The 18223-nt window shown below is 33.6% G+C and overlaps 2 protein-coding genes across 2 annotated transcripts; one reads left to right on the plus strand and one right to left on the minus strand.

The window, feature by feature from the left end:
• The first annotated feature begins 721 nt into the window (after nucleotides 1–721).
• LOC129299730 (potassium transporter 5-like) lies at nucleotides 722–6481 on the plus strand. Its single transcript, XM_054938193.1, has 11 exons — nucleotides 722–892; nucleotides 991–1213; nucleotides 1296–1544; nucleotides 2013–2054; nucleotides 2159–2419; nucleotides 2527–2579; nucleotides 3298–3412; nucleotides 3556–3810; nucleotides 4447–4928; nucleotides 5518–5684; nucleotides 5720–6481. Exons 1-11 carry the CDS (start codon nucleotides 761–763, stop codon nucleotides 6063–6065), a joined length of 2325 nt encoding a protein of 774 aa, XP_054794168.1. The 5' UTR covers nucleotides 722–760; the 3' UTR covers nucleotides 6066–6481.
• Nucleotides 6482–10901: 4420 nt separating this feature from the next.
• Nucleotides 10902–11848, minus strand: LOC129302589 (uncharacterized). Its single transcript, XM_054941511.1, has 2 exons — nucleotides 11591–11848; nucleotides 10902–11486 (listed from the first exon to the last, which is right to left on the minus strand). The coding sequence occupies exons 1-2, from the start codon at nucleotides 11846–11848 to the stop codon at nucleotides 10902–10904; spliced, it is 843 nt and encodes a 280-aa protein (XP_054797486.1).
• Between the last annotated feature and the right edge of the window lie 6375 nt (nucleotides 11849–18223).

Raw genomic sequence — 18223 nt, forward strand, 5'->3', positions numbered from 1 at the left:
AAGTATTGAAGGTGAATGGAGTAACTTTGAAGTAATCAGGAGAAGAATTTTTGCGCATAAAAACTAAGACTTGGATCACTATTTGCTCATGAGTCATAACAGAGACAGATCCAGGGGTGAGGAGAGGCTTCGTGCCCCCAATAAATTTAAATATTCCTTTGGCAAAAATTAGAAGTTTTGCTTGTAAAGATTTATAAAATAGACTTTGGTCCACTCATTCCATGTTTCATTTTCAATTTGGCCCCTCATCAATTAGTTTCTAGACCTGTGTTTGGCTCATAAAGATAATTTATTAAAGGAAGAATATCAATGAAAGACCTTAAAGGAAAATCACAAGGACTACTCAAGAAAATTGTTCACATATAAAAACTAACAATAAGTCACATTTGAGAAAAACAAATCATGTTTCAAATATGGAAGATTTGAATTCTAAAATAGTTAATGAGGACTTGAACAAATAAAATACTTGTCAAAACAAAAAACTTCACTAATTAATTTGTAGTGTTTACTTGTTTGAAGCTTTTTTATGAAATTAAATTATTTACAGTGTCTTTTACTGATATTCTCCCTTTGTTTTTAATTGTAAGCAAGAACCATGACGCTTAATAGGATTTCAATTATGGAAGATCCGAAATAGTTAATGGTTATTAATATCTTTTCGTACGTCTCCAATTGTCATTTCCCCTATATTAAAAAGTATATATATAAGCATGTGTAGTGAGTGAGCCGAGAAGCAGATCCGAGGCGCAGAGAGAGAGAGATGGAAACATCATTGAAGGAAGAAAATAACAATCTCAAAGAGCGAAAGGCATCGTGGGCAAAGCTCCGTCGTGTAGACTCTCTCAATTTGGAAGCCGGAAGAGTTTCCGACTCCCAAAGCCACCTCTCTAAGGTACTGAAATTCATCGATCAACTCTTCGTCTTAATTTCAATTTCAGTCATCTCTAAGCTTTGATCGAATCTTAATTAATTTCACCTTTCTGTTTACAGTTGACTTGGAGAGTCACTCTGAGTTTAGCATTTCAAAGCTTAGGGATTGTCTATGGCGATATCGGTACGTCTCCACTTTACGTGTACGCCAGTACTTTCACCGACGGTATCAAAAACATCGACGACATTCTCGGCGTCTTGTCTCTCATCATCTACACTCTCGTCCTCATACCAATGCTCAAGTATGTTTTTATCGTCTTATGGGCCAACGACAATGGAAACGGTAAGATTTCTCGACCGGGTCTCTAATATGTCTCTCTCTGATATTCCATATTCCGATTTTCTTTTTGAATTTTCTTTTATAGGCGGAGCGTTTGCGCTCTATTCGTTGATATGTCGGCATGTGAAGGTGAGTCTTATTCCGAATCAACAACCAGAGGACAGGGAGATATCAAATTACCGGCTGGAAGAACCGTCGAGCCGGTTTAAACGAGCCGAGAAGATCAAAAACAAGATAGAGAATAGTAAATCTGTGAGGATTTTGCTTGTGCTTGTAACCATTATGGGAACTTCCATGGTGATCGGAGACGGCGTTCTTACACCATCCATCTCAGGTTCTTCAATTTCATCAGTTTCTTTTTGATGGCCAAGGAGATATTTAATTTGACCAGTTTAAATGCGTTATAATAATATTATAAATTACTTTTTGCTTTTTTGGTTTCATATATACCTGTCTCCATGATGTGAGAGTTTCTCGTGACATCCACAGTTATTTAGTTTTTTAAATATATATATATATATATATATATTTAATTACGTCACCCATTTTAAGGAGCTTGGTTTCCTGCTATTGTTTCATCAAAATCTCAGACTGAATATAAAGTCTTCCATTTTGAACAAAATTTTTCTTTTTTTTTAAATGAAAATAAAGGTATAGTCTATTATATGTGTCTTTCTACCAAAATAGCTGTAACCTATTATTATAAATTCTAATAATGCCTAATATTTTTGAGTACCCGAAATTATTAAAATTTGCTCAATTGCTGATTGCTTGTTGACTACTTTGACATAAACGCACGCAGTTCTTTCGGCGGTAAGCGGGATCAGTAAATCCTTGGGTCAAGGTACTCACAAATTTATGAATGTTTGGACATAATTATGAATAAATTCGAAATTAGATAATCGTAATTAATTGGATTTTTTTTTTTTGGTTAAACTCTATTTTCAGGCGCTGTTGTGGGAATTTCGATAGCGATCTTAGTGGTGCTTTTCTCAGTACAACGATTTGGGACAGATAAAGTGGGATTTTCATTCGCCCCAATTATCATCGTGTGGTTTTCATTTATAGGAGGAATCGGTCTTTACAATTTATTCAAACATGACGTTGGGGTATTACGTGCTTTCAATCCAAAATATATTGTTGATTATTTCAAGAGGAATGGTAAGCATGGATGGATTTCACTTGGAGGAGTCTTCTTATGCATCACAGGTGCTTTATTATATATTATTCTCACTTAGCTTGTATTGTGTCATTCTTTAATTCTCTAATTAATGGATGATTAGTTAATTAGTTTTACGTCCCCACCACAATATCAGGATCTGAAGCCATGTTCGCTGACTTGGGTCACTTTAGCGTACGATCAATTCAAGTAAGTTCATCATGTTTCTAATTTACAATACTTGCTTATTCCACTTCACAAACTTATCTTATTAAATATAATATTAATATGGTCAATATATCATTATCTTAGCATTAATTAGTTTGTCATGAACGTACATCCTGACTGTTTGCCTCTTGAGGCTCTGTTTGGGTTCTGTGTTGGCTCAAGGATTCTCTACTGCTATGAATGTCGTCTGCCAATCCTTTGCCAAGCAACAAATAAATTGTCGAGCATGATAACTTATTAAACTTTTGAAAATTATATTTATATATATATGTCTGTATGTATGTATGTATGTATGTATGTATTAAGTTTATCATTCTATTAAAATAGCTTAAGCCAATTTTATAGGACTTGTCTTAATGTTATACAGCTTCAATTCATTATTTAATTAATTAATGTGGGATTTTTTAATATCTTTTAATACTTTTCTATTTTTTTTTTCCTTCATCTTTCCTTCATTTATTTTTTTTTTCCTTCCCTTTGCCTGGGCTTTGTACCTTTTTTTTTTAAATCTCAAAGGTCTTAGGTCCACATTTTCCCCTTTTTGTTTTTTATCCTCTTCCCTTATTATATTACGGTTGTCTTCTTATCAGAAATTGCTTAAGCCAATTTGATAAGACTTGCCTTATAGTCTTATATAACTTTCAATTTATTTTTAATTAATCAACATGAAACCTTTGAATTAATATAACTTATCTTGCAGATTAGCTTCACTTGCGTTACATTTCCTGCATTGCTAGCTGCATATAGCGGGCAAGCAGCATATCTACGAAAATTCCCAGAGAACGTAGCCGATACATTCTATGATAGCATACCAGGTAAGTTGATCATTATGCGCACACACAGAGACACACACACACACACACAACGCATATTTATAGAGAGGGAGAGGGAGAGAGAGAGGGAGAGAATTTTGGATGATCCGTATAACATTTGGTCTCTCAATTGTGAATACATGCAGATCCATTATATTGGCCAACCTTTGTGATAGCTATAGCTGCTGCCATCATAGCAAGCCAAGCAATGATATCTGGAGCATTTTCCATTTTGTCACAGGCCCTAAATCTAGGTTGTTTCCCTAGGGTTAAGGTTGTTCATACTTCTGTCAAGCACAGGGGTCAGGTGTATATTCCTGAGATCAACTACATGTTCATGCTTGCATGCATTGTGATCTGTGCTGCCTTTAGGACCACAGAAAATATCAGTCATGCATACGGTAATTATGGCACTTCTTTTTCACTTTTGTTGATCTGGTATTATAAATGAGTCTCATATCACACAAGATAACTCACTTGCATCTAAAGGCTACTATTTTGGAAATAGCCTCTCTCTTTAAATTTATACTCATAACTTTAGTGTTTTCATTGAGATTACGAGCCTCACGTCATAGGATTTAAAAGTTTAAAAGACTCTTTCACCCAAAAGCTAGTCTTTTAAAATGAACTTTCTCTTTAGACTTGTAATCATAGCATTAGTGCTTTTATTGAGATTATGAGTCCTATATTGTGGGGTTTATAAGTTCAAAATATGCTCTTACCCCAAAGGCTAGTGTTTTGGAACTAGCTTTTTCTTTAAATTTGTACTCATAATATTATTGTTTTCATTGAGAGCTGACCTCATGAAGAGGACCTCCTAGCTATGGAGGGTTTTGACTGGCAAGTAGGCTAGAGATGTCCACTCTTAAACAGAGTAACATTGTTATGAGTTTTATATTGTGATGAACTTTATAAGTTTGATGATCTCTCACCTAAAAGCTAATCTTTTAAGACATGCTCTCTATTTGAATTCATAACAATTAGCTAGTCTGATTTGATTGAATTCTTTTAACTCAGCAGTAAGCATGTGCATGCAGGGATTGCTGTGGTTTGTGACATGATGATCACAACAAGCCTGGTTACACTTATAATGCTAATTATATGGAAGGCAAGCCTGTGGTGGGTTGTTCTCTTCTTTTTGGTATTTGGTTGCTCAGAGGCACTGTATCTTTCAGCACAATTAACCAAGTTCCCACAAGGAGGCTTTCTTCCACTTGTATCTGCTATCTTCTTGACCATGATGATGGGCACATGGCATTATGTGCACAAAGAAAGATACAATTTTGAGCTCGAACACAAGATTTCCACAGAGCATCTGAATGACTTGATCAGCAATTCCAATATAAATCGTGTGCCTGGAATTGGACTTCTGTATTCTGAACTGGTTCAGGGCATTCCTCCAATATTCCCTCACTTTGTTGCCAACGTACCATCAATCCACTCCGTGGTAGTGTTTGTTTCTATCAAGTCCATTCCTATTAGCAGAGTTGTACTGGAGGAGAGATTCCTGTTTCGCCAGGTAATGTTAGAGTTTTATATTAATCATAGATATGGGATTATCATATATTTAATATTTTTCTCATTATTTTTTTGTTTTCTTTTCTTTTTATTCAATATCAATGTCAATCTTTTTTTTTTTTCCTGTCTTTTTTTGAAGTCCCAAATCATCCGTGCTCTAATATATCATATTAGAGTTTTATCTTAGTCACAAATTAAGATTGTCACTTAAAATAACTTAAGTTACTTTGGAAGGGTTCACTGCACATTTATATAATTGTGATTAATTCTTTAACCAAAATAGCTTAAACTTCTTTAGAAGGACTCATTAATTACCCCACATTTATATAGTTCTCGATCTTGAGCTATCATGTGTCTAATATTTCCTTTACTAATTTTTTTATTTTCTTTTATCTTCAATATCAAAGTCAATTTGTTCTCCCTTTTTTAAGTTCCATATAGGCCCGCCTCTAATAACATATTAGAATTTTACATTAATCATAAGCTAAGACTCGTTACTTACACCAAAATAGCTTAAATTACTTTGAAAGTGCTTATCACACATTTGTATATTCACTTAGCTCGATGTGGGACAATCATTCATCTAATAGGTGGGACCAAGAGAGCACCGAATGTTCCGGTGTGTTGTGAGGTATGGTTACAACGATCGGCTTGAAGAGCCAGAGGAGTTTGAGGCGCAACTAGTACAACACTTGGAGGCATTTATTCGTGAAGAAGATCTTATGGCGATCCACGAAGAGACTCAAGGAGGCACAGAGCAAGTCAGCGCTTTGGGGAACGAGACCTGATCAGTGATAATGGTGAGGTGACGAGAGGGAAGAGCTCTAGGTCCCACAGAATAGCACCGGAGCAAAATAATGGAATATCACGTGCCTCATCAGATTCTGGTCGTGCCATCACCCACGAGCAGGTTGATGTTGATGATGAGATCAAGTTTGTAGAGAAAGCAAGAGAAAAAGGGGTGGTTTACTTGTTGGGAGAAGCTGAGGTTGTGGCTAAGCCTAATTCATCCTTCATCAATAAGATCGTTGTCAATTATATCTACAACTTCTTGAGATACAACTTCAGACAAGGGGTCAAACACATGGCTGTTCCACGTGGAAGGCTTCTCAAGGTCGGAATGACATATGAAATATGACACACCTCAGTTCACAAATCAATCCACCTGTGTTTTCCTGATATGTCAATTATGTACCATGTGTTTTCCTCATCACTTTTGGATTTTCACCATCTATAATATATATATATATATATGTATGTATGTATGTAAGTGTGTGATATTTTTATTCATAAGTTAGTGCACGTTTGGTATCAGAAAAAATGTGTTCTCTAAGGGAAAAAGAGAAATGTAAGTAGAAAGAAAATGAGATGGGTACAGTTTTCATTTTTTTTTTTTTTATAAAGAATCATTTTTCACGTACCAAACAATACATTATAGGATTGATCTACCTTAATTATCTATGTATGTAATGGAAGAAATAATACTTTCGTCATCTATATATGTAACTAAATGTGATGCCCTATGTTAATTAGACATGCTTGTGGGCTGCTTAATTAGTATGGCTACTTTCCCATTATTCTGTGATTGCTTAGAGTCATATCTCAAAAAGTTTAATCAAATTATTAACTGATTGATAGATGGTGTTATTAATTGATAATTAAGCATAACCTATTTAGAATATTGTAAGATTAATAGGATAATATATATATAGTAATGATTGTCTTCTATAAAGCAAAGATAAGTGGCACATTATTCCTTGTTTCATATAACGCAATATCAGGCCTCCACCTATGTGGATGAACTGGATTTGCAGGCTAATTATTCATTGTTTATTTGAGTTTGAGTGAATTAAAAGGCAATATACTTTTTGAATATTATATAAGTACGATGCCAATCTGGTTTTTTTTTTTTTTTTTCTTTTTGCTTTTGTACTCGGTATCCTGAAACATTTGAATATGCTGGTCCAATCTAATCCAAACTAATCTGGATTTCCATTTAGATGAGGCCTTCTTTGAACAAAAACATTGCTTTTAGGTAACAAGAGCTTCTTTTTTTTTTTTTAGCTGAATTGGCCCAAGCCTTTTTACCCCTAACAAAGGGTTTTTTTTTGGTTTTGTTGATTGAACTTTGCGAATGGGTTGGTTTCTTGTAGCAGAATTGGTTTGGAAAGTTCTTACCCTAAAACACCCAATATATTTTTGCTAGTCTCTACTTCTAATCAGTGCCTATTTATACAATTTCATTGATTTGAAAGTTTGACTCCATATTGATGGGATTTTTTAAAATCAATACTACCGTTATCCTATATTTTATTTAACCTTTCTTACAAATTAGAATCCTGATGATAAAATATAAACCATACTTAAAAAATGAAACAAAAATATTTAATGAAATTGATATGATGAGCTCATTAATCAAGAAAATTAAAATAAAAATAATTAAAACATTATGGTACTAACTTGATCAGTGTGACTGGAAGCGAAATATTGGGAAAATGGGAAAATGAATATTGATTGTATAATATCTGTACAGCCAGCAATATATATACATGTATATGAGAATAACTAATGATACATAACTAATTCAGGTATTATACAACTAATTTCAATTATAACAGAATTAAGTTGGAGCTGACACCCCCCCCGCAAGCTAGAGCATGTATATTAATCATGCCCAGCTTGGAAATGAGCTCAAAAAAGGGCTTAGGATGAAGAGCCTTAGTATAAACATCTGCTGCAAGCTGATCTGAAGAACACACCAGAAAAAAGACGGATGATTTTTTCTTGAAGCTTCTCACGAACTAAGTGGCAATCAAGATCAATGTGTTTAGTACATTCGTGAAAAGTGGGATTGGCAGCAATCTGAAGAGCTGATTGGCTATCATAGTAAAGATAAGCAGGATCACAATGTGTGTGTTCAAGATCATGGAGAAGATACAATAACCATTGAAGCTCACACGTTGTAGTTGCAAGAGCACGATACTCAGCTTCACTAGAAGAACGGGACACTGTGGGCTATTTTTTAGATTTCCAAGAGATTAAAGAGGGACTCAGAAAGACACAAAAACCAGTAACTAAACGCCTGGTGTCTACACAGCCTGCCCAATCAGAATCGCTAAAAGCTTTCAACTTAAGATCAGATTTAGCAGGAAAAATAAACCAGCACCAAGACAAGACTTGATGTACTGAAGGACCCGATAGGCAGCTTGCATATGTATATCCCGAGGATCAGACAAGAATTGACTTAAATGGTGAGTTGCAAAGCTGAGATCGGGTCTGGTGGTGGTAATACTGAAAACGCCCAATCAATCTTCTATAGGATAAGGGGTTGGACAAAGGAGTGCCCATGTATTTAGACAACTTGAGATGAGGATCCATTGGTGTACTAGCAGGTTTGCAAGCAAGATAACCAGTATCTTCAAGTAATTCAAGAGCAAACTTGCGTTGAGAAAGAGAGATACCTTCCTTTGAACGAGCTAATTCCAACCCAAGAAAATATTTGAGTTCTCCAAGATCTTTAATAGTAAAAGCTTCATCTAAATGTGCCTTGATGAGATTAATTTCTGTCATGTCATTTCCAGCAAGCACCACATCATCCACATAAACAAGTATAGCAGTGAAAGAAGAACCAGTGGATTTAGTGAATAAAGAATGGTCAGAAGGAGACTGATTATACCTATAACAAAATAAGGCAGCAGAAAGCTTAAAATACCATTGTCTACTAGCCTGTTTAAGGCCATAAAGTGATTTTTCAAGCTTGCACACCATATTCGACTGAGGAGTAGAAAATCCAGGTGGGGGAATCATGTACACCTCTTCATGAAGATCACCATGAAGAAATGCATTGTTAACATCTAATTGGTGAAGAAACCAATTTTGAGCAGCAGCAAGAGAGAGAAGCAAACGCAGTGTAGTCATCTTAGCCACAGGGGAAAAAGTGTCAAAAAAATCAACTCCCTCAGTTTGAGTGTAACCCTTGGCTACTAGGCGAGCTTTGTGTTTATCAATAGTACCATCAGCTAAAAATTTGGTCTTAAAGACCCATTTGCATCCAATAGCTTTCTTACCAGGTGGCAAAGTAGTAAGGACCTAAGTATGGTTCTGTTCAAGTGCAGAAATTTCTGCAGCCATGGCATCCCTCCAAATGGAGTGTTTAATAGCTTGTTGGTAGGTTTTTGGATCAGTAACAGTAGAAAGGGACAGAATAAATGTTTGTAAGAAGAGGAAAGACGAGAGTAAGACAAAACAGAGGATAAAGGATAACGAGGAGTACCTTTGCTAGATGATTGGTCAGAGGATGATAAAAGGGCACAATGGTAATCATGCAGATAAGAAGGAAGGGTATGAGGTCTAGTGGAGCGGCGTAAAGGAGGAGCAACTGAAGAAGAGGGTGGAGTCAAAATAGTAAGAGGAGGAGGAGGAGGAGGGAGGAGGAGGGGGAAGAGAAAGAGGGGAGGAGTCATCATCAATAGATAAAGGAGGAAAAGACTGTATGCTGGGAATATTAGGAGAAGAAGGAGATAGAGGAGAAGAAACAGAGGAAGGGTGAAAAGGAAAAACAAGTTCATGGAATTGGACATCACGGGAAAGAAAGACATGACGAGTATGTAAATCAAGTAAAATAAAGGCTTTAGAACCAGAAGGATATCCTAGGAAAACACATTTACGGGCACGAGGAGCAAACTTAGATCGATGAGCAGTAATAGTAGTGGCAAAACAAAGAGAACCAAAGACCCTAAGATGAGAATAAGAAGATGGTTTTTGATAGAGTTTGTCAAAAGGAGTGCAATTATTAAGAATAGGAGATGGAAGAAGGTTTATAAGATAAGTGGCATGCATAATAGCAAAAGACCAGTAAACAATTGGAATATTGGATTGGAACATCAAAGCTCTAGAAACATTCAAAATATGTTGGTGTTTTCTTTCAACTAAACCATTTTGTTGAGGAGTTTCAATACAAGTAGTCTGATGAATTATTCCTTTTGAATCATAATATTGAGAAAAAGAGAATTCTAAGCCATTATCAGTTCTAATGATCTTAACAGAGCAAGAAAATTGTTTTTCAACCATGGTAAAAAAATTTTTAAAAGCTGGCGGGTGTCTGATTTAGAATGCATCAGAAAAACCCATGTGTAGCGAGAAAAATCATCAACTATGGTCAAAAAATAGCGATAACCTTGAATAGAAGGAACAGAAAAAAGACCCCAGATATCAACATGAATGAGTTCAAAATTTTATTACTTGAGCTTGTGCTAATAGGAAAAGAAAGACGTTTTTGCTTAGCAATATGACAAGTATCACAAAGTAAGGGGTGAGAAGTACAAGAAATTGATGGTATTTGCTTATGTAAAAGTAAGAGTAGAATGAGAAAGATGACCCAAACTTAAATGCCAAAGAGTATGATCTGAAGTTGGAAAGGAAGCAACAGCAGAAATCAAAGCAGTAGATGGAAGCTGAAAGTTGAATTGTGGCTTATCCGCAGTCAAAATATAAAGCCTTTCAAAAAGCTTAGCTGTACCAATCATCAGCAAAGGATGGAGTGAGAGAATCTGACAAGATTGAGAGAAAAAAGTGAGACAACAATGAAGTGAAATGGTCATTCGAGAAACAGAAATAATATTGAAAGAAAAATCAGGAAGATAAAGGACATTAATAAGGGTGATGGTGGAAGAGATTTTGACAGTACCGGAAATAGTGGCAATAGCATGAGATCCAGTAGGTAAACTAACTTTTTATGGAGAAATAGAATGATAAGAGGTAAACCAAGCTAAAGAACTACAAACATGGTCCGTCGCACCTGAATCAATGATCCAAGTGGTGTTAGGAGAACGAAGATTACCTGCAGGAGGTTGAGAAGCAGCCAACTAATTAACAGAGGAAGAAGACTAGGAATCTGGTTGGAGCAAAGAAAGAAGTCGTTGATATTGGTCAGCAGAAAGTTGAGGAAGAACAGTAACTGAGGAGGAAGATGAAGTCAATGGTGCAGTAGAAGTTTCTTGAGCAGACCAGAATCTTGAGTAGTCAAATTGTTCACCGCGGCAGAGGAGTTGTGAAATTTAAAGCCAGGAGGAAAACCATGTTTCCTATAACAATTTTCCTCGGTGTGACGAGGTTTGCCACAATAGGTACATATTTTTTGTTGAGTATAATTTCCTGAAGGCTTGAAACCAGAACGAGGAGGTCTTTTAGCCAATAAAATCTTGGAATTTGAAGCAAGAGAGAGTTCCCGTTCTTGTTGAAGAACAAGAGAAAAAACTCGATTAATAGAAGGTAAGGGATCAAGAAGCATAATTTGAGATTTGACTGAAGTAAACTGATCATTGAGTCCCTTGAGAAAACGAAGAACATAATCTTCATCCCTATAAGTGCGAGCACTATCAACAGAACCACAAGTACAACTCTTAATGGGTCGTAAATTGGTCAATTCATCCCAGAGAATTTTCAGTTGAGTAAAATATTCACTAATGCTTAGGTCACCTTGCTTCAAAGAGAAAATTTCTTCTTGAAGATCAGCAATTCGAAAAATATCAGACTGAGAGAAACGCGATTGAAGTTCGATCTAAATATCACGAGCATTGTCGAGCCACAAGATACTCTTAGCGATCGTCAGTGAGAGACTTTTGGTGAGCCAACCTTGAACAAGATTGTTACAGGTTCCTAAACAGGAAAAAGAGGATCAGTAGAAGCTAGTGGAGAAATAGATCCATCGATGAACTTGAGCTTGTTCTTTGAAAGCAAAGCCATGCGCATAGCGCGAGCCCAACAATGATAATTTGAACCATCTAACAGAGGAGACACCAGGACAAGGGATGGGTTCTCGTTAGGGTGAATGTAATATGGACTGGTCTGATTAGAAGGAGGAGCAAGTTGCTGTGGAGAGATTTCAGCCTTAGGTCGTCGAAGAAAGTTGAAGTCGGCCATGGGGTTTGATGAGATCAGAAGAAAAGACGAAAGAGAAAAAGAAGAAAGAGAAAAAGAAGAAAGTTGAAAAGCTAGGTAAGAGAAGATGGAAAAAGTAAGAAAGAGAATTAGTGTGCTCTAGATACCATGTGACTAGAAGCGAAATATTGGGAAAATGGGAAAATGAATATTATTGATTGTATAATATCTGTACAGCCAGCAATATATATACATGTACATGAGAATAACTAATGATACATAACTAATTCAGGTATTATACAACTAATTTTAATTATAACAGAATTAAGTTGGAGCTGACAATCAGGCCATGTTTATATTGGCTGTGAGGATTGAACCATTGATTGAGTGGTTATGGTGTCATTTTGTTTCCTAAACCAGTTCAAGTGGGTGACTACTAACTAATTAGATTAATGAGCTGTCGCTTTTGTTTCAGTCCCATTTTTTTAAATAGCATATATAGTGAAATTCAATAAACTCTCCTATGTGCTAAAATTACATTGAATTTTTTTTATTTTTAAAAAAGTTAAAATGTTAATTTGCCTCCTATTTTAATTTGCCTCTCAAGTCAAAGGCAGCGTAAAAAATGGAAACACCTTAATTCGACATTACTTGACAAAAAAATTATAAAAAATAATTTTTTAAAAAACTTAATCCTGATTAAGTCTCTTAAATTTAAATAAATTTTAATAAACTAATATTATTTGTTATCTATATAAAAGATTAAAATATTATTTTAGCTAACTACTTTGACCGCTATTAGATGGTTATCAGATCACCATTACTGGAAACAACACGGATGAGTAATTAAAAATATTAATTTTTTAAATAACATCTTATTAAAATATTAAAATTTAATAATTTAATAATTTACATATTTTTATTTTTTTATAGAGATTCACATATAATTTAGGGGCTTTAGCAAATTTAACCAATATTATATGGCTAAATAAAATTAATAACCTACCTTTTCCTAAATTAAGATAATGGTTATTTTCTAATTTACTTTTGATACACAAGACAAAACTACCTTTAAACATCATAATACCATGATTATCCTTTTTCACACTGGTTTTGCTTTTACCCATTTGAAGACGTGGAGACGACACTGTACTCTCAGTCATGACGGCAAAGAAACTGATAGTAAACAACGAAATAGCTCACACCGATGGATAAATAGAGTTAAAGATTCAGTTAGGAGACCACAAGAATGCGAGGCAAGGTAGACTGGAAGCTACAGATTTAGGTTGAAAAATCACAAATGCAAGGTGAGAAAATTCAAAAATGTAGCTTCTACATAAAGCCACACTAAAGTTGCAAATTCAGGGTAAGAAAGTCTAATTAGACTCTGTTACAAAAGTCAGAGTTCAAGTAAGGGTTTCTTGAGATTTTGTTTGATCTATTTTAAAAATGATTATGTGTTACAAAAGGTTAGAGAATTAAATATACACTTTAACTAATATTTTAACATACTTATTTCTTATTTTTAATTTTTAAAATTTAAAATCATTAATTTTCCCTTATAATCACATTCAGTGAACTATTGGTGGGTTGTTAAGAACAAATTAAGTCAAAAGTTCACGGAAAAGTTATACAGGCAAATATTGTTGCAAGTGAAAACAAAAAAATATAAGTAGTGATAATATATGGTATTATGTTTGTGTGTGTATATTTTATACTCTTTTCTATTTTTATTATAGAACACTTTCAATCATTTTATATATTTTAAGAAAAGTTACTCCCTCCGTCTTTATATATAAAGATATTTTTAATCGAATTACACAAATCAATAAAAGTTAGTTATATAATTAAAAGCACAATAACATTTCAATTTTGCCCCTAACTATTGTGAATAAAAAATAAATTTCTTTTTTTAAGGTAAATTAATGAGTGTACTTATATATTTTTTTCAATTTAATAAGGATATAATGATCTATTCATTAAAAAATATGCTAATAATATTTTATATTTAAGGACCAAAAAAGGTTTTAAAAGACTTCTTATATAGAGCTAGAAAAACGAGCGGGCTCGACCCTTAAAAGTCTGAGCTCTAAAGCCCGATTCCCTATTTTTAGTCTCATTTCTCAAGTCTGGCCCTTATATGAAGGGCTTAGGGTCAGGTACGCAAGCCCTATTTTAAAAAATAAAAAAATTAAAATAAATTAAGCATTATAAATTAATTAAAATATTTTAAAATTAAAAAAATTAAAATACTCATAATTTTTTAGAAATTAAATAACACACATTTAGAAGTCTAGTAATAAATTTAAATCCTGGTTAAAAAATTCATTTTTTATATATACAGAAATATAATAATTATAGAAAAATAAAAAATATTAAAAATTTATACTATACACTGATATTTATTAAATTATATTAAATTAATTTTAAAATAAATTAAAATTAATAATAATATAATATGTGTAGGATCAGGTAAACAGGTCATTAGTTTCAGACATGTGTTCCATAAAAAATAATAATAATATAACAGGGCTTAAAAGGCAGTCTGAGCTCGAGTCTTTTTTTTACAGGGTTTATCAAGATCAAGTTTTCAAATCTGATTACTTTTAAAAAAATTATTTTTAAAGTCCGAACCCTTATTTAAACAGGACCTCTAGGCCCGACCCTTATTCCTGGCTCTATTTTTATATATAAGGATAGAGAAAGTAGTTTTTTTCTTGATATCATAAAAAATTGAGATGTACTTTTATTTTTACCCTCAATTTTAAATTATAATATAATTACATTAAATACCTTCATTCTAATAAAAAGAGATAAAATTTAAAAAATAGTTTAAGTAATATAAAATATTTTATATTTTAAATTAAATATTATTTTTAAAAGTGTTTTGGTACTTTTTATCGGTGCTAATGCGAAGTTAAATTGTTTATTTAATCTTGTCTTCCATGACAAATTCTTTTATAATACTATAATAGAGTGTGTTGTATGATTTTAATAATGACATCTTCAGCTTTAATAATCATTGTAGTTTTCCAGGTGCGAGTGTGATGTACTGTAATCTTTTTCAATCAAAATTGCCATTTTTGTAAAATTGATTTCAAACTTTTATATAAAGGTAATTACTCCCTCCGGTCCTATTTATAAGTCATTTCTACCAACCTCATCAATACCAATACAATAAAAGTACAAGGATAAAAGTAAGTAAAATTTCAAACATGCCCCTATATAACAAATCTAAAAGTAATGTCCTGTTATTTTTTCTCTCTCATGAAGGGTAATTTTGGAAATACCTCTCAAATATTACCTAAAAAGACGCACCGTGACTTATAAATGGGACCAAATACACCTTCTAGAATTGGACTTATAAATGAGACCGGAGGGAGTATATTTTAGTAGCCTTTTTTTTTTTTTGGTCACGCTATCCTATGAAGTCATGGTTTGAAAGAATGGGTGTTAACAAGCGATGGTGGAATATTTGGGTTCTTGGTGGCCAATAGAGTTTGAAGGCTAGTGACAAGCATTCCTTTAATTTTCCCAAGGGACAGTGTCAACTATTTTCATTGATTAAAAAATATAGGACATTTCATATTTTCATGCAAGTTTACCAGATGCTATAGTAAAAAAATAAAAAAAATATCTAAATAATATATTTTTTTAAATATTTACCCAAATATTACAAATCTACACATTGGCATTTACCAAATTGAGTTTAAAAAAAAAATTCTGACACACAATTCGGTTGGTATCAAGCCAGGTTGTGCGTGAGACATTTTTTTTTTTGAAACATAATGTTATATAAAGTTAAAAAATTTAATGTATATTTCAGTCAATTAAAAAATAATTTATTTTTGTGCACTCAAATATCATATTTCGTTAATTTATATAAATTAAGATTTAAATAATTATTATTACTTTATCTTTAATATGTATGGGCAAAACAATTTCGTTGATTTTTATAAATTAAAATTTAAATAATAAAAAATAATAAATATTTTTATCTTTAATATATATGAGCAAAACAAATTTTTAATATAAAATAAATTGTTGATTAAAGATATTTTGCCCATGCAAATTAAAACAAAATTGTACTTTAATCTTTTTAATTTATAAAATATTAATTATAAATGAATGAAAAGATATTTTATAAAATTAAAAAATTAAAATAAAATTTGATATAAAATTAGAGATTAAAAATATACTTTAATCTTTTTAATTTATATATCTTATTTTTATCTTTTAAATATTAAAATATTTCATGCATTTAAATCTAGTTAATTATGTATTAATTATATCCATATCTCATTATATATATATATATATATATATTACTTATAATGTTTGTATATATAATGATGGAAGAGGATTGGGTGGGAGGAAAAATGAAAAAAAAAAAGAAAGAAAAGAAAATTGTACAAGGCTTGGGTGAAGGAAAGGTAGACTAATAGGCCATGTTTGGTATGTAGGTTTCAATTTGGAGGGATTGAGATTGGGATTGGGATTGGGATTGAGATTGGGATTGGGATTGGGAATAAAGTTTTAAAATTATGTTTGGTATGTAGGAATATTTTGAAGGAATACCTTATTTCATTTTATTTTTTACTTAAATATAAATTATAAAAAGACAAAGATACCCTTAAAAATAATAAAAACAGAAAATAAAAACCAAACGTGATCATATTCATCCCTTTGTCTCGTCATTTCTTCTTCTCACCGATGAACTTCTGCGACGGTGAACTCGAGAGATCTCCGGCTTCCATTTTCGATCGTCGAGCTCCATATTGTGAAGGGTTTCGTTCGCGCCATTCTGATTTCTCTCAGCTCCATCAACTCATATAAGCGCCTTTAAGCCGAAAATGAAGAGCCAAGGAGAGCGTGTCAGGTATGCTTTGAAGCCTTCGGACTCTGCCTTTGATTTACTTCGGACTCTGCCGTTGAGCGGGGAGATGAGCGAGGGGCCCACCTTGGAATCTGAGGTGTCGGTGAAGCTCAGGTACCAGGGCTTGAGGGAGTCGAAGTGATGGGAGACGGTGAAGGAGAAGCGAGAGGAGGAGCAGGAGCCAATCTTGGCCGTCGACTTGAGGGGTCGAATCGGAGGGAGGAGCAGGCTCTCGGGTAAGCCGCCATGTCGTTGAAGTCCAGCGATTCCTCAAAGTCTAAGGACGATACTACCATTGTCGCAGTCGATAACTCCACAAATGCCCGCACTCCCTGCAGCCAATCTTCATGCTCACTTGGTTGGTTGATGTATTTGCAGGTGAAACCTGGTCTTCCTTATTTGGATATCATAAGGTTGCTGAGGGATAATTCTCCTTTGCCAATTGCAGCTTATCAGGTTCTTCTCTGGCTCATTCTATATCTGAATAAGAAATTTTTGATGAAAAGATTGATCGGATATTTAATTAACTTGGACTAATGCTGTAGTAAGCTGCCTAAAGGTGACTAAAATCTTCTTTTGGTCTCACTATGGTGTGCTACTGATAGTCTTTCTTTTTTGTTTTCTTGAATGGGTTGGGATAAAATGCCTGCTTGATACCTGAAAAGTGAAAACATATTTACGTTCTACTATTTATCTTGTGTGCATAGGTTTATTTATGTGAATTCATAATTTGCACTGCCTATGTTTCTAAGATTGTACTAAGTCGCTGAGTACAATAAGTAGGTCAGAATCAATGTGATTTGATGGATATTGTTGAGGTGGAATATGAGAGCACAGTTTTAAACGCAGAGTCTCAACGCTGCCATTTATCTTTCGCTGCCAATTAATTTCTGTAGTCTCGTGAAACTAAGTAAAAGGATTGAGGGGGAGCATTGTTTATTTATTTAAGAATGTAAAACTTGAAGCTGACTTTAGGATCGATTGAGAAGCACACAAGTGGTGATTGTACTATCTTCCAAGCCGTTAGACTTCCTTTTCTGATTTAGCATATTGCGTGAGGTGCAACTTTATATAGGCTTTTAGACATTTGTAATTATATATAGCTCAAAGTTGAGTATTGAAAGGGAAAAAAAACTCACTTATATTAAATATCTTTAGAAATTCAGCACTATTTATCAGGTAGTGCTGAATCTCTGGCCCTTTAATTGTGCTATGTGCTTATGGTTCCTTTTATAGTTCTTATATGGCGAGAAGGCTTAGTAGAGTAAGGAACAGAACATATATTGCCACTTTGGCTCCTCATTTTACTGTTCTCAAACTTTGATTTGGTTGGTTTGAATTCACAAGTTGTCCATCAATGCCAATGCTTGAAATTGAAGTGCCTCAAAGATGTTTGGTGAAATGTCTGACCCAAGAGATGTGATATATCATTACAGTCTTTTACTGCATATATACGAGGTACTTCGTAGTTAATGCCCCATAACCCTGTCATGCTTTCCCCTCTCTCTTCGCTGTTTCGTTTCTAATTATAATAATATATC

This window comes from Prosopis cineraria, unplaced genomic scaffold (assembly GCF_029017545.1).
Source record: "Prosopis cineraria cultivar Desert tree isolate PC_DT_omini unplaced genomic scaffold, ASM2901754v1 PC2, whole genome shotgun sequence".
Classification (NCBI taxonomy): Eukaryota; Viridiplantae; Streptophyta; class Magnoliopsida; order Fabales; family Fabaceae; genus Prosopis; species Prosopis cineraria.

What these genes read in the sequence shown, in the direction of transcription:
- LOC129299730 (XM_054938193.1), top strand. Translation starts at nt 761, where the DNA reads ATGGAAACATCATTGAAGGAAGAAAATAACAATCTCAAAGAGCGAAAG. An exon ending in GGCCAACGACAATGGAAACG is followed by an intron (nt 1,214 to 1,295) that starts GTAAGATTTCTC and finishes TTTCTTTTATAG; the next exon opens with GCGGAGCGTTTGCGCTCTAT. An exon ending in AAATATCAGTCATGCATACG is followed by an intron (nt 3,811 to 4,446) that starts GTAATTATGGCA and finishes ATGTGCATGCAG; the next exon opens with GGATTGCTGTGGTTTGTGAC.
- LOC129302589 (XM_054941511.1), bottom strand. Translation starts at nt 11,848, where the DNA reads ATGGCCGACTTCAACTTTCTTCGACGACCTAAGGCTGAAATCTCTCCA. An exon ending in CTACTGATCCTCTTTTTCCT is followed by an intron (nt 11,487 to 11,590) that starts GTTTAGGAACCT and finishes CGTGATATTTAG; the next exon opens with ATCGAACTTCAATCGCGTTT.